This window comes from Peromyscus leucopus, chromosome 10, assembly GCF_004664715.2.
Source record: "Peromyscus leucopus breed LL Stock chromosome 10, UCI_PerLeu_2.1, whole genome shotgun sequence".
NCBI classification, from domain to species: Eukaryota; Metazoa; Chordata; class Mammalia; order Rodentia; family Cricetidae; genus Peromyscus; species Peromyscus leucopus.
The window spans coordinates 80,581,196-80,595,716 of record NC_051071.1 but is presented as its reverse complement, the minus strand read 5'-3'; the positions used below and the strand labels follow the sequence as shown (position 1 = coordinate 80,595,716).

Genomic DNA, 14,521 nt, shown 5'->3' with positions numbered 1-14,521 from the left:
AAGCGTCCTTTATTTTTAAACCATTTGATTAAAAGCCAAATTACAAGCTTAGCAAATTTCATACTTGGCAATTTTAATATTCCAAAAATGTCCTTACATTCCCATCACTAACTTCAAAAATGAAATCAACCCCTCTTCAGGACACTGGTCAAAGGCAGGTCATCCAGAAGCAAATTAAGACTTCCAAATATATTCAAACCGATCCTGTCGCCCTCTCCCGCCATGTTCTGAAAAAGCAAACCTTCTCTTCACACTGGCTCTCCCAAGGTTCTCTTCCTGCTCTCCTTGGTCCACTTACTTTTTATTTTCAAAATTTTTGAGTTTCTGGGCTGGTTGTTTTCTAGAAAATCAAAATTAGTCAAGCATAGAATATTCCCACAGAATATTTCTGGTGCTTCTGTTCTGCCTAGCCGTGGCTGGCTTACATGAATCATACTGTGCGGCCTGTGAAATGGAAGAAGGCGGAGAGTGAGCAAGAGGAGGCGGCTGACAAGCTGGCAAACAGGAGCTGTGTCTGACAGGAGTTGAGCTTACTAAAGGAATCCGCGTAGGGACAGAAGGAAGGACAAAGACATCGTACTAAAGGCGAACCTGGCAACTGAGTAGGAAACTCAATGTTAAAAAGTTGAGTATGTGGAAAGTGTGTCTAGCCCCCCCCACCCCCCTCCCCAGACTGTTGGAGTCTAGAGACAAGAATGGAAGATAGCCTTTATCGTGAATCATGCCATTTCACCCCCTACCCTCCACAACTCTTTTCTGAGATAAGGATATAGCATCCTCATGTAGTGGGTAGCTGTTCTAGCTATGGCCTAGAGAGGCAGCAGGTGGTTGCTATACCTGCCTATGACCTTGAAGTATATGCCCCTGGGGCGTGGCCACTCTGGACCCTTAAGACCTGGGATGCATTATGTGGCTCTCTCTTCACTCCATGGTGGTTTGGATGCTGGGACTGACCAGGCAGAAGATCAGCATGGGGCCCAGCTTGGCTTTCCTGGATCCTACAACAAATCTCTCGTGCTGTAGTGAGTTACCCCTAATAAATTCCTTTGCTCATTAAATAGACTCTGTGGATTTCTCGCTTTATCCTCATATTTAGAATCATCTTTACCATAGGCATGGATATGTCCTATTGAGCTGACTCTACCACTGAATGCAAGGGTTGAGGAAAGTACTTAGCCTACCTGCCCTTGGTCACAATGGCTGGTTCAGGTTGACCAACCCCGGTGATCCTGTGATCTGAACCTCCTTTGGTTGAACTCTTGGAAGACACTGTAGCCACCCATGGAAGAGCTTGTCGAGTCTTAGGACAGAGTCATCTCTTGGCGAGTAGCTGAGTACAATGGGATTCTCAGGTCTGCCAGCACTGCTTGGGCAGCAAAACCTACTCCAAATGAAATTTCTGCAGTTTTCCTTCATGATCAAGGAATCCCCCATCTCTGATTTAAAAAAAAAAAAATGAATTTAGATTGTGTATTCCATCACTGACACCAGGAAGAGTCCAAACTGATACACATTTCATTTCGATGAATGCCTTTGTGTCAGCTATAAAATATGAATGTAGTCATACTCTCAGCCTCTTCTATTGAGAGAAAACTTGCAGATTCTGTTGAACTAGACCTCGCTGATAGATATCTAGGACAAATGGGAGCAATAAGGTACTTTGTAGAGCTAGCTAGACTATGAGACTCTGCAACATCCCCATCCTGCTTGAGAACATTATTGTCATCAGAAGCCCTTCAGATGCATGCCATTGACCACCAGTGGGACCACAAGTGTTTCCACCAACCTGAGGTCAGCAGTGCCCACACTGCCACACACAGAGAGAGCTCTTTATTTATGTGAGCAATCAAAGTTTAGTAATTAAACTGAGCCGTAGTGGTGTTTCACTTTATATGCAACGTGAATCAATTTAGAAGTGAGTTGCCAGTCATTGGGGACTGATAATACAATAATAAGGTTGTTTTATTTTTTAATTGAATGGAAAAATAACAGAACACTCGCTATAGGTTGGGAGAAAAGCACAATATTTCATTGGCTTCGTGTACAGGCTTTGTGTTTTAACGTCACCACCCACCCCATCCCCACTGTGCAGGGAACTGAATGATCCAGGACCTCACATGTGTCACTTAGATCGATCACTAATGCCCCAGATTAAGTCTTGATCACTTTAAAGACAACACTGATGGAGGGGAAAGGAAGTGAGCGTTTGTTTCTCAGCATCTGTTAATGGACCAGCCACACGGCTTTCTGTATCACCTACACGATTTAAACTGAGCTGGGCTCAGAGAATGAGGGGATTTGTTAACTCACAGAACTAGGAAGGCCAGAGGGAAAACGTCAGGGCGAGTGGACTCAAAGGCTTGTAATACAGCCAGGGCCATTGCTTCTGTTTAATCATTGTTATTTTATGTGTCTGGTTGTTTTGCCTGCATGTATGTCTGTGCACCACATGCATGCCCAGTGTCCACAGAAGCCAGAAAAGGGCCTCAGGTTCCGTGGAAATGGAGTTACAGGTGGTTATGAGTTGCCATGTATGTGCTGGAATGGAACCCCCAAGTTCTCTTGAAGAACAGTCAATGGCTCTTAACCTCTGAGCCATCTCTCCAGCCCTCTGTTGTTGTTGTGTTATTGTTATTTTGTGTTTGCTTCATGCTCCAGTTTCTCCAGTGTTTTTCTCTTGTATTAGCTAACTCTTCTTTGAGTCAGTAGCCAAGTAGAAAAACTAAATGTATTCTCATTTACATCAGGGGCAAGATGGGCTTCTCTTTTTTTCAACTATAAAACCAAATTAAGACCCACACTGACTAGACTTACCCATTTCTTCAAAAATAAAAATTTAAACTTACAGTGGCCAAAAAGATCACATGCAGTGCTAATGTCCTGCTGGAATAAACAGCCCACGCCTGATTCCATAGCATGGTGCAGTCTGGGCTAATGAGAATTCACTTCCTGAGCTGGTGAAAAGCACATGATCCCTTCGTCCACAGAGCTCCTACCGAAAGCCAGGGTGAAATGGCCGTTGAGAGAGAAGCCGTCACACATCTTATCACTGTGTGCTAGGCTGGAGCTAGACCACGAGCTGAGCTGGCTGTGCAGAGCGCCCTGGGGCCAAACTGTAGAAGTCTTCAGTGAAAATGGACTTTTTCCTCTAAGTACATTTGGAGGAAGTTATGCAGAGTCACCTCATGTGAGAGCCGTAATCCTGAAGCCTGGCATAACTCCACAGTAATTTTCCCACAGGAATAAAGGGAAACCAGGGAGAGATGAATTCTCTTAATATACAAATCTATTACTATTATTGCCTAATTTTATTTTACGTTTGCTTTATGGTTTCTCGAGATTATTTCTTACTCCATAGCATGCTTTCTCCCGAATGACTAGCACGATGTTAAGGTATTGGCCTTATCTTAGCGTGTGTAAATGCTGTTCCAAACACACTGAATTTAGGTCTCTTTTCTTAGCACTGTCATTTGGACCAACTTCAAATGAACGCTCTGACAGGATGACTGTCGGATGCTAAGAATGTTTCAAATCGTAACAGTGAATGTAAAAGCAAAAGAGCCACAATTACAAAGTATCTATAGAAGGTACTTTGGGTGCCCTGGTCACACCCCCTAAGTTCATTTCTGACCGCTAGTGTTGATCATGGTCTCTGTTGCCAGCTCTCAGCCCACTCACCAAACCTTTATAACTCCCTCAGAAGCACAGACATTAGGGTATATTTTGCTGGGCTATTTGGCCGTTGACTGTGGTTCCTGACCAAAACCAAACAAAAAGCACTCAAAAAAGCTCTTGATCTCCTGGAATGCCCTGAGTGACCAGAGTGGTTTTTTGTTCCAGTGAGGTGACTCTTGGTGGCCCCCTAAGTGGAGGCCATTCACCAGAAGGACCTTGGCTAGAAGCTTGGGATTTTATCCTCACCTCTTATCCTTTGGAGAGGCGGGGGAGGAGCTGGAGATTGAATAAATAATCCATCATGCCTATGTGATCGGTCCTCATAAAATATGGGTTAAGATCCACAGAGTCGGACAGCTCCAGGGGAGGTGGGCACAGCAGAGAGAATGTGAAAGATCCCTGCCTGTCCTGGCCCCTTGCCACACGCACCTCCTCAACCTGGGATTTCTAAACTGCACTGTGCATAGTTAGCTGTTCACCAAGTCAGCTGTCGGAGTTCTGAGAGCCAGGCTAACAAATGACAGACCCCGGTGTGTGTGTGTGTGTGTGTGTGTGTGTGTGTGGAGGGGTGTTGCAGAAGCTGAATTACTACAAGCGGCCAGCTGCTCAGAAGCACAAATGACAATCTGGCCTTGTGACTGCATGGGATGGGAGCCTTTTGAGACTGCCCCCCTCACCAGAGGGAACTAGCCCTCACTCTGGTTAGTCTCAGGAAAGAACCAAACTGTAAGACACCTGGTTGGTGCCTGCAGAGAATCCAGCAAAGCTTTGCAGTAGGAAGCTCCCGGATGAATGCATGAAAACAGGAATTGGTGAAAGTATGACAGCTGAGACAAAAAGCAATGTGAATTATATTATATACATATACATTATATAGATAGAGATAGAGATAGAGAGAGAGAGAGAGAGAGAGGGAGAGAGAGAGAGAGAGACCATCTCAGCTCAAACGGCACTCTAATTTTTGTGTTTCTGTCTCTGGGTTTTCTTTGAAATATTAAGCTCACCTGACAAGCAAAGCCAGGAAGTGTAGTAGTTGCTCAACAAATACTTATTGGATGAGTGAGTGAATACTAGAGTATCATTGTGGGAGCCCAGCTCCCATGTTTTGAACGGTTCGTAGGTAGAGGAGAGAGGAATGAGGAAATATCAGATAGAAAGAGAGACCTAGATGATGAGAAGAAAGACAGAAACTCAAAACAGCTTTTGGAGGGCCTGAGTCAATACCCACAGCCTCATCCTTTATTGAAAAGGGCTTTTTATAATATGCCAAGGGGAGAGGCAAAAGACCTCCCCCTTGCAAGATCAAAGCTCACTGTACAGCCAAGTGTAGACCCTTCCAAACACCTGGTAACCACGCCCCTGGCCAAATCATCTCCTTATGCAGCCCTGCTGGGTAAAGCAAGTGCAGATTCTCTGACCTTGAGTAAGTTCTCACTAGGAAGCCTCTGTGGGTCTCCACATATCATTCCATTAAACTCCCCTATCAGAACATGAACTATCCAGGCCTTTGCTACGTAGTAAGTGGCAACCTTGTTTGGAACTGCTGGGTGGGGGCCTGATCAGCACAATCTGAATTTCTTGGGACCTGACAATACTGCCCAGGTGATAAAAGGACTCAACACAAATGTCCAATCTGAGAGCTACTGCCCACATGTAGATATTGAACACTTGGAATGTAGCTGATATTAGCGACTAAACAGAAACTTATTTTAGCTAATTTGCATTTACATATAAAGAATCAGGTTTGTCCAGTAACTGCCGTAGAGGACAGCGAACTGGCAGTGGCCTCCACAAAAGTCCTTCTTCTTTGCCATGTTCAGCCAAAGTAGCTATTGAGTAACAAATTGCAGATGTACAAAATTATTAGTCTGCCTGGGAAGGCGGGGCTTAGAGCAGTGGTTCTCAACCTGTGGGTCACCACCTTTGTGGCAGTATATCAGATATCCTGTGTATCAGATATTTACATTACGATTCATAACAATAACAGAATTGCAGTTTTGAAGTAGCAGCAAAAATAATTTTATAGTTGCGGGTCAGCACACCATGAGGAACTGTATTAAAGGGGCAGAGCATGAGGAAGGCTGAGAACCGCTGGCTTAGGACAACCCCACATCAGGCACGATACAAAGTCTTGGTTGCAGTTAATTTGTTTTATTTATCAGAATTAAGACTGAGAACAACAGGCAGGTGGAACCAAAAAGTTATTCCTGGTGTGGTTTCCTTGGTGTGTGTTTTTTGATGTGCTCTAAGCACATATTTTTACCACTGGATTTCTTTGGGTTGGCTCAGAGGAACAGAGGAGGCCTTGACTGAAAATGCTTGTGACAGTTTCTAATCCAGCCCTTTCAGGTTCATTTACATCTAAATAAGGCCCAACCTGCTGCTTTAGAAAGCCATTAGTGTCTGTGAAAGTCTTTATATCCTTTATTATTTGAAGATGTCCCTTCAGTAAGAAGGAAAGGGAACAGGCATTTCACGTGGCTGTTGGTGTTGAGGTCACAAGGATGGAGCCTCTGGTTTCGCGTCACTAAAATTAAACACACCCTGCCTGCATACACCTTGTTCCGGGTGGGTTAGCAGATAGGTCAAAGACACACAGATGCCGGGGTTCTGTTCTCAGCTCTCGCTGACTCAGACTCCGACCTCAGGAGGGCTGAGGTAGATTTCAACGCAGGCTCCTGAATGTGCAATCAGTATGAAGTGGGTGCTCCGGGCGCTGTGCCTCCTCTTGAGATTCTCACAGCATCCGTGGAACAAGTTGGAATCCAGCCACATATCATGTTGACAAGTTCCGGGGCTTCCCAGGGACCACTTTCTGATACCACCACCTGAGAATCACCCTTGTCTCCCACACACTTCCCTCTCCTCGTTCTGCTCTTGCAGGGCCCTTGTTTCTCATAGACTTAACCAATTAATTGACAGCAGGCATGGCTATAGTATGTATTCTTGCAGATCTTAAGAGGGTAAGCACAGGCAGGTGGGGAAGTCTCCCACACAGTATCATTACTTAAATCCGAGGAAAGCAGCCAAGCACACTGATAATGTTCATCAATTGAAACAGATTTGATGTCCACAAAACTGACATTAACCCGAGGACACATATATATCTTACCTGCCAGACCTGAGTACTCAGTTTACCGCATTCCACGTTCCTTAGAGTGAGACCCGGCTGGATCTGCTTATCAAGCTCACCTCTGGATGAAGTCTGCTGTCTGTTCCAAGATTCCAGGCTTGTTGTCAGAGCTCTTGGGAGTCCTAGGGAGCCAGTCTGGCCAGTAGCATCAGGGAAAGTGTCATCCTTGTAGAATCCAAGAATCTTATGGAAGCCAAGAATAAAATGGTACCTATGACCAGTTTTTCACTGGCACATCTTTAAAAGTTAAATTTTGCCAGGCGGCACACGCCTTTAATCCCAGCACTCGGGAGGCAGAGCCAGGAGGATCTCTGTGAGTTCGAGGCCAGCCTGGGCTACCAAGTGAGCTCCAGGGAAAGGCGCAAAGCTACGCAGAGAAACCCTGTCTCGAAAAACCAAAATAAAATAAAAGTTAAATTTCACGACTACAGCTTTTATGCTATGGGAAATGAGTTGCTGCAGGAGGGTTCCAAGCAGACGAACAGATTGGACTTAGTATGAGAGTCTGCCAGAGTCCAGCTCCAACCTGCTCCCTCCTATTGAATGGTTCTTGGAGGGTAGAGAGAGGAATGAGGAAATGATAGAAAGATAGAAAGAGGTGATAAGAAAGAGACACAGGATAGCTTCGGGAGGGCCTGGGTCAATACCCAGGGACCCGGAGCTTTATTCAAAGGGGCTTTTTATAATATGCCAAGGGAAGAGGCAAAAGACCTCCCCCTTGGAAAATCAAAGCACATCATACAGCCAAGCATAGACCCTTCCAAACACCTGGTAATCAAGCCCCTGGCCAAATCATCCTCTTATGCAGCTCTGCTGGGTAAAACAAGCTCAGATTCTCTGACCCTGAGTCAGGTCTCACTAAGCCTCAGTGGGCCACCACACCTTAGCTTTTAAAGTTCCTCTGGGGGGCTGGAGAGACGGCTTAGTTGGTAAAGTACAGGCAGTACTAAACGCAAGGACCTGCATCACATCTCCAGCACTCACATGGAAAAGCTAGGCAAGCAGCGAGTGTAGGCAATGCCAGCGCCAGGGAGCAGGGTCTCTGAGGCTTGCTGGCTAGCCATGATAGCCAAATCTGCAAGCCCCAGGCCAACGCGAGACCCGACCTTAAAAAACAAAGGCTTTGGAGGTGGGACACCCCACATTGTTCTTCTCTCTTCACTCCCACACATGCGCATATACATACACAAACACACAAAAAACAAGTTTCTGGGCTTGAGTCTCTGAGTATTACTCACCGCTATATTTCCATCATTGTGTGTGTGTGCCTAAAAGTAAACCTTGTTCTTCCTCTGTCTGCTGGCTGGCTTCCTGTCCTTCACCATCTGCAGCAGGCTCCGTGCCTCCAGAGCTGTGCCGTCTCCATCCCAGCTCCCACACCCTCCCTCCATCAGCTGGCTCCACCTGCTGACCAAGCAGCTCCCTTCTTGGCTCCTCCGCTCCAAGGGTCGGAGCCGAGCACCACTGACTCCTTACAACGTCAAAGATGAGTTGATAGCTTCTTGTCGTCCCTCAGTCCTGAGCTCTGGATTTGTTCGACTTGACATGATGTTGCCACTGCTTTCTCAGGGCCGAGGCGGCTCAAATCCACGAGCACTCCTTTTTTTCCCACTGGTGGCTTGACATTTGCTAAGTCTATCACTCCTTCTCATACGGACATTCACTTCCTCCTAAGGATGTTCCCACGGTTTTCTGCATGTGAATCTCTCTGTCTTCTGGCTGTCTGTCATAAAAAGTAGTTGAGCTAGCTAGTTTATTGTGATTTAACTCTTCATATAATTACAGACAACCTGGAGGATACAGATAAGTCTAAATAGGATAAGTATCTGCAAGCATCTATCACCCACAAACCAAACAGAAACACGTTTTCTAAAATTACGCACATAAACATATAGTTTTAGAAAATTTAAAAATGCATAAACATTTTCATTCTGCTTTTTAACCTTATATTACATAATGTGTATTTCCTAATCTTATTAAGTAAATGGGATTGCAGAAGATTCCACTGTAGTTGTGCCGTTATTTAATCAGCCTCTTATGTAAGAATATTGGCTGCTCCCAGGTTTATAGTATTACAATCACATTATAATAAGTGATTCATACTCAGATAACTGAATATATCTCTGGCAATTTCATCCTGCTAAATTCTTGGAAGTGGACTTGCTGAATCAAAGGATAAAAATGTATTAAAGGTGGGATAAGACTCTAAATGAAAAATTTAAATCCCAGAAGGAGTAGAGAGACACAAGAGGATTGTCAGGACCCTCATGATCCCCTAACCAAGGACATAAATCCAGTTGAGGAAGGTCCTAGAAACCCTACAGTAAGGCCTTCAATCGGTTCAACTAATTTCCAAAGAGGCCTGCCCATGCCAGAGCATGTTAATCAGCATTGATGGAGTAGCTTCAGCTGTCAGGGCAGCAGATGGGGAAACACACCTGGCCTCACACGGTGACTGGCTTCTAGCTCTCTCCTTTAAAAGGAGCAACAGACGTCGCAAAAATGTAATCATGTTCAACCTGCCTCGGTCCAGGCAGTGAGGCAGCCATGGACCTTTGCTCTGATTCCTAATTAAATTGTAAGGTTTTACTAACTCTGAAGAGCAGCTATTGAATAGACATGAGAAATTTGTAAAACATCAGTGCTATATAGATCCCAGAGTGGGGGGTGGCAGCAGATTGCTCAGGCACACGCACTGTCAGCAAAACTGGGATTTTATGCAGACACATCACAGAAAGAACCAGAGAGGGATTTTTTTCTTTGAATTTTCTATAATAACCACCTCTGTGTGATTATTCTCCTACCATTGCACATTGATCCTGGGCATATACCTATGATGTAAGTCAAAATACCTGTTATTTTTCAGAGATGGCAAAGTGGACAGACAATTTCCTTTGTCCCAAGTCATCTGTGCACAATTCATTTCCTTTAACTTTATTTGAACGCTTCCTGTGAACTAAACATCATGCTTTAGTGATTTGCAAAGGGAATAATGACAGGACCTCTGACCTCAAGGGAAGGCAAAGTCTACACACTGGAAGTGAAGGCTACGCTAATGTGTCGAAGCACACTTAGAGCATAATTCAGTCATCGGTGTGTCTGGAGGAAGTGAGCTCCACGAAGCCTTGGAGTCACCGATTGAGAAGCAGGCTGTACAAATGACGACGTAATCTCTTATCTGGGAAAATCCCATGAATGGAGATCTAATTCGAAGGTTTCTTCTCTCTGTTGAACTCCAGCGATCAGACGCATCCACCCCCAAACCAAAGCTTGTAAAGATGAGGAAGTCCTCTTTAAATCTCTTTCCAGTGAAATCATTACTCTTTGTACAAACTCACAGTAAGCATCAATTTCCATGTAATTAACATCAGTGTCTTTGTTTGCATAATAGGCGAATGCCATATCACACAGGATACCGATCCAAGAAAGACAGATTTAAATGAGCAGATCTGTTTGCGACTGTAGCTGCCTTAGGGAAACAATAACACTCTGCAATTCAGTGGCAGACTGGAGGGCCTGGGAGTTATTTAGACAATGGTCCTCCGTCTTTTTTTCTGGTGTTGCTGGACACGTCCCCACTTGCTATTTCCTAACACCTGGGCCTGTAAAGCGGCAGAAACGTGGGAAGGGCAGACACCCAACACGAATTCTGTAACAGTTCTGATGAAAGGGTCTCTTAGGAGACAGCACTGAGTTATGGAATGGTAGGATGCTTAGAAATGATCATTGTCATGCTACTTTCACCTGAAGGATGCTAATTAGATATTGTTGACATTAAATATTCATAAGCTTGAGTCTTCCAAAAATGTAAATGTCTAATCACTACTCATTCGTAAGCTGCTTGTCTTATATTTTCACAGGGGGTCCAGACAGTCTGGGGCCCATTGCATCTTTAGGGACATGAATGGATGTCCCTGTCGCCAAACATGTCCATGTTATAGCTTTCACCCAGCTGCTATAGAACAACTGCTGAACTAAATCTACGGATGAGAAATAAATGCAGAAGCGAGAGACCCTGGCCCTTTACGGCGCTCAATCATTCTGACTTTGATTCTATTTATCAGGAAGTGAGTGTTAAGGAATGAATCATGTTCATTGAATAGATGCTAGCAGGATCAATAGACACTCTGCATCGTACTCTTCTTGACTGCTGCCAAGGCTGGCGTCTAGGGCAGACACGCAACCAGTAGCGCTCCCACCACTGAGCAGCAGCCTTCCGTTCCGTTCTGGCGGCGTCATCTGTTTTAAATTGTAGATCAATGTTTACTCATCTTCCTTTCTGATGCCGCCTCTGGTTGAAGAAATGAGGCTCGGCGACGTGGGATCACCGCGGCGTCTGAAGCAGCTGCCTGTGCTGGTGTGAGATGTTCACTTTGAAGCAGACCCTTGACTCCTTCAAGGACATGGTTCTTCCGGTGCTTAATCAAAGAGTGAGTTACTGTGGCTTACTCGCTGATTGCCAGGAGGTAATGCCTGGTGACTCAAGGGCTCATCTCAAACCTTGGAGCTGTTCACTACATGCTGATGGGAGGTCCATCCAAGAAGACAAAACTCTCACCTCAGCATTATCTTGTAAAGTCAAATCCGAGCGTGTGCCTCCAATTCCCACTTCATTGGCTTTGCAATCTTGGAAGAAGAAAAGGGGGATGTCCATCCCTTTCTCTGCCATTGCTGAACTCTGACTTTATAATAAATCTGTGTTGTCACATCATTTAGAATGCGGGAAAACACCCAAGGAAAAAACACTCCCCAAATCGGGAGGGAGGGCCTGGAGAAAAATCTCAAAATAACTGCTTAGGGAAACTTTAGCTCCCCCTGACTGAGCAGCTGTTCCCATTTCTGGGCTGCCTCGGTGGCTTCTACACAGCTAAGACTACTTTTTGGTCTCCCTTGGAGCTGAGTAGGGCGTTCCTAACTGCTACCTTGCCCCCTTTAATGCCTTGACATAATACTCAGACAAGTGAGTCTGCATTAAAGTTTTATAGCTAATCCCAATCAACAGTAATTCTGGTAGGAGACTAGGGGGATGTCACCGTGATGGAGCTAGCGCTGGCCTGGCACGTATGAGGAGGCCGTGGGTGGAATTCATCCCTGCACAGAAGGTGACGAGTACAGCCCCAAGTCAGTCCCAGGCTGCTCTCTGCTTGCCTGTGCAGTGACCCTTGCCTTCTCTCTCCCCCCCATTTCTCCCACTCGATGGGGAGTATTGTAGCCTCAGATCTTGGACTGTGTAGTTCTCAGATGTCGATCTCTTCCCTTTGCACATCTGCCATTCCCTTGATCAGGAGGGAAGAAGTCCTTCTGATCAGGCTAATATTCACCCTCGCTTAACCTTCTATGAAGCTAGCCCCAGTATTTATATTATCCACCCGTGACTATTTCCATAAAAAAAAATCTATTTTTCTGGAGGCAAAGACTGGGTTTGTCTTCCTCACTTGATGCTTATGAGTATCTGACTTAATAGGTCCCTAATATTTGTTCAACCAGAACAACCGAGTTAGAGACCTGTGGGTCCCTGGGATGGCTAGCTGACCTAGCCGATTTTGCTAAGCTCCAAGCCAGTGAGAGACTCTGTTTCAGAAAACAAAGTGAACGGCTCCTCAGGAATGGCACCAGAGGTTGTTCTCTGGCCTCCACGCACACGTGCACTGCACATATCCATGGTCGTCCACACACAGACCAAGTAAGCACTTGAGTGGACACACTCTGAGAAACGATTGTCATCTGCATTCGCCAGCCTTTCGTTGCTGTGATGGCTAATGGTAGTGGTCAGTTTGGCAAGCTCTAGACTCACATATGAGCCAAGGCGCCGAGCACACCTGTGAGGAATTGTCTTGATTAGGTTAACGAAGGTGAGAAGACTCACCCTAAACATGGGTGGCACCATCCCCTGGACCAGGATTCTGAACTGCCTAAAAGGGAGAACACCAGCTAAGGATCAGCATTCCTTGCTCTCCCTAACTATAAACAAAATGTGGCCAGTGACTTCAATTTCCACATGCCTTGACTTCTCTGCCATGATGGGGCTGTACCCTCAACCTGTGAGCCAAAATCCATCCTCCTCCCTTTAGTCTCTTTCTTGGTTGTTTTTTACATGTATGTTGTTGTTGGCAGGGGTGGGGAGGGTGGGGTGGATTTGAAGGCATGCCATGGAGTAGGTGTGGTCATCCAAGGACAGATCTCAGGAGTCAGTTCTCTTTCCACTTTGTGAGTCCTAGGGGATCAAGCTGAGGTCATCAGAGTCAGCAGCAAGTGTCTTTACCCACTGGGCCATCTTGCTAGCCTTTGCTAGTTATTTTGTTTTTAACTTTTTTTTAAAGATTTATTTCCTTTTTATGTGTTTAAGTGTTTCACTTGTATGTATGACTGTGTGCCATGTGCATACCTGGTGTCCTCAGGGTTCAGAAAAAAACATTGAATCCCCTGGTGCTGGAGTTACGGGCAATGAGTAAGCCACCATGTGGGTGCTGGGTATTGAACCTAAGTCCTTTTCAAGAATAATAGGTGCTCTTATTGACTGAGCCATCTCTCCAGCCCATTGCTGGGCATTTCTGTATAGCAGCAATAGGAAAGTAACCGAGAGAACTGCTTTGCCAGAGTTCCTGAAATAAACAATTTAAAAGGAAAAGACTCTGGGCTCATGATTTGAGAAGTTTCAGTCCATGGTCACTTGGGCCTCTGGTACCATGAAGAGTCATGGCATTGAAGGCATGCTGGAATAGAACTACCCAACTCATCACCTTCAAGAAGCAGACACAAGAGGGAGGAAGAATCAGGGAACCGGATATAATGACCATTGGTAAAACCCTAATGATCTATGTCCTTCAACTACATGCCATCTCTTTGTCCTACTGCTGTTGTGGAATATTATTTGAAGTTGTTTATGCTGTGGAACATTTGTTAAATGATGCACAGATGTGTTGCATTCTTTATGTTGCATTTGTTTAACTCTGAAGCTGTGTTACTTTGCCTGTTTACAACACCTGATGGTCTAATTAAAGAGCTGAATGGCCAATAGGTAGGCAGGAGAAAGGATAGGTGGGGCTGGCAGGCAGAGAGAATAAATAGGAGGAGAAATTTGGGAAGAGAAGATCGAGGAGCAAGAAAGGGAGGACATCAGGGACCAGCCACCAAGCTACACAGCAAGCCATGGAGTAAGAAGCAAAGAAAGGTATACAGAAATAGAGAAAGATAAAAGCCCAGAGGCAAAAGTAGAAGGGATAATTTAGAAAAACTGGCAAGAAACAAACCAAGCTAAGGCCAGGCATCCATAAGAAAGAATAAGATTCCGTGTGATTTATTTGGGAGCTGGGTGGCATGCCCCACAAAGGGGGGGGAGAGAGAGAGAGAGAGAGAGAGAGAGAGAGAGAGAGAGAGAGAGAGAGAGAGAACAACAACCAACTACACATGCCTCCCAACCATGCCTTCAAAGTATGCACTTGTGGGCAGACTCATCGACTGGTGAAGGCAGAGCCGTCTGGATCCAATCACTTCTCCAAACCCTCACTTCTGAACATGGCTGCATTGGGAACCAAGCCTTCAATGCCTGCACCTTCAGCAGAAACTTCACATTCAAACCATAATACAATCCTGTAGTGGAACAAAAGGTCCAATAGATTTCTATCGAATGCCTGACTGGTATGGCAGATTTATAAAGAAATTACTTTGTCATTTCTGTCAAGTAGATGTATTTCCACACCTGGCTTATTCTAT

At 45.2% G+C, this 14,521-nt stretch overlaps 1 protein-coding gene across 1 annotated transcript in view; it reads right to left on the bottom strand.

Annotated features, from left to right (window-relative positions):
* LOC119088610 overlaps nt 1-11,047 on the bottom strand; it is a 74,649-nt gene extending 63,602 nt beyond the window's left edge. The window contains exons 1-2 of the mRNA XM_037208855.1: nt 10,947-11,047; nt 6,788-7,019 (exon numbers count right to left, since the gene is read on the bottom strand). Coding sequence (XP_037064750.1) covers nt 6,788-7,019; nt 10,947-11,047 — 333 coding nt within the window. The remainder of the gene's footprint in view (nt 1-6,787; nt 7,020-10,946) is intronic.
* Between the last annotated feature and the right edge of the window lie 3,474 nt (nt 11,048-14,521).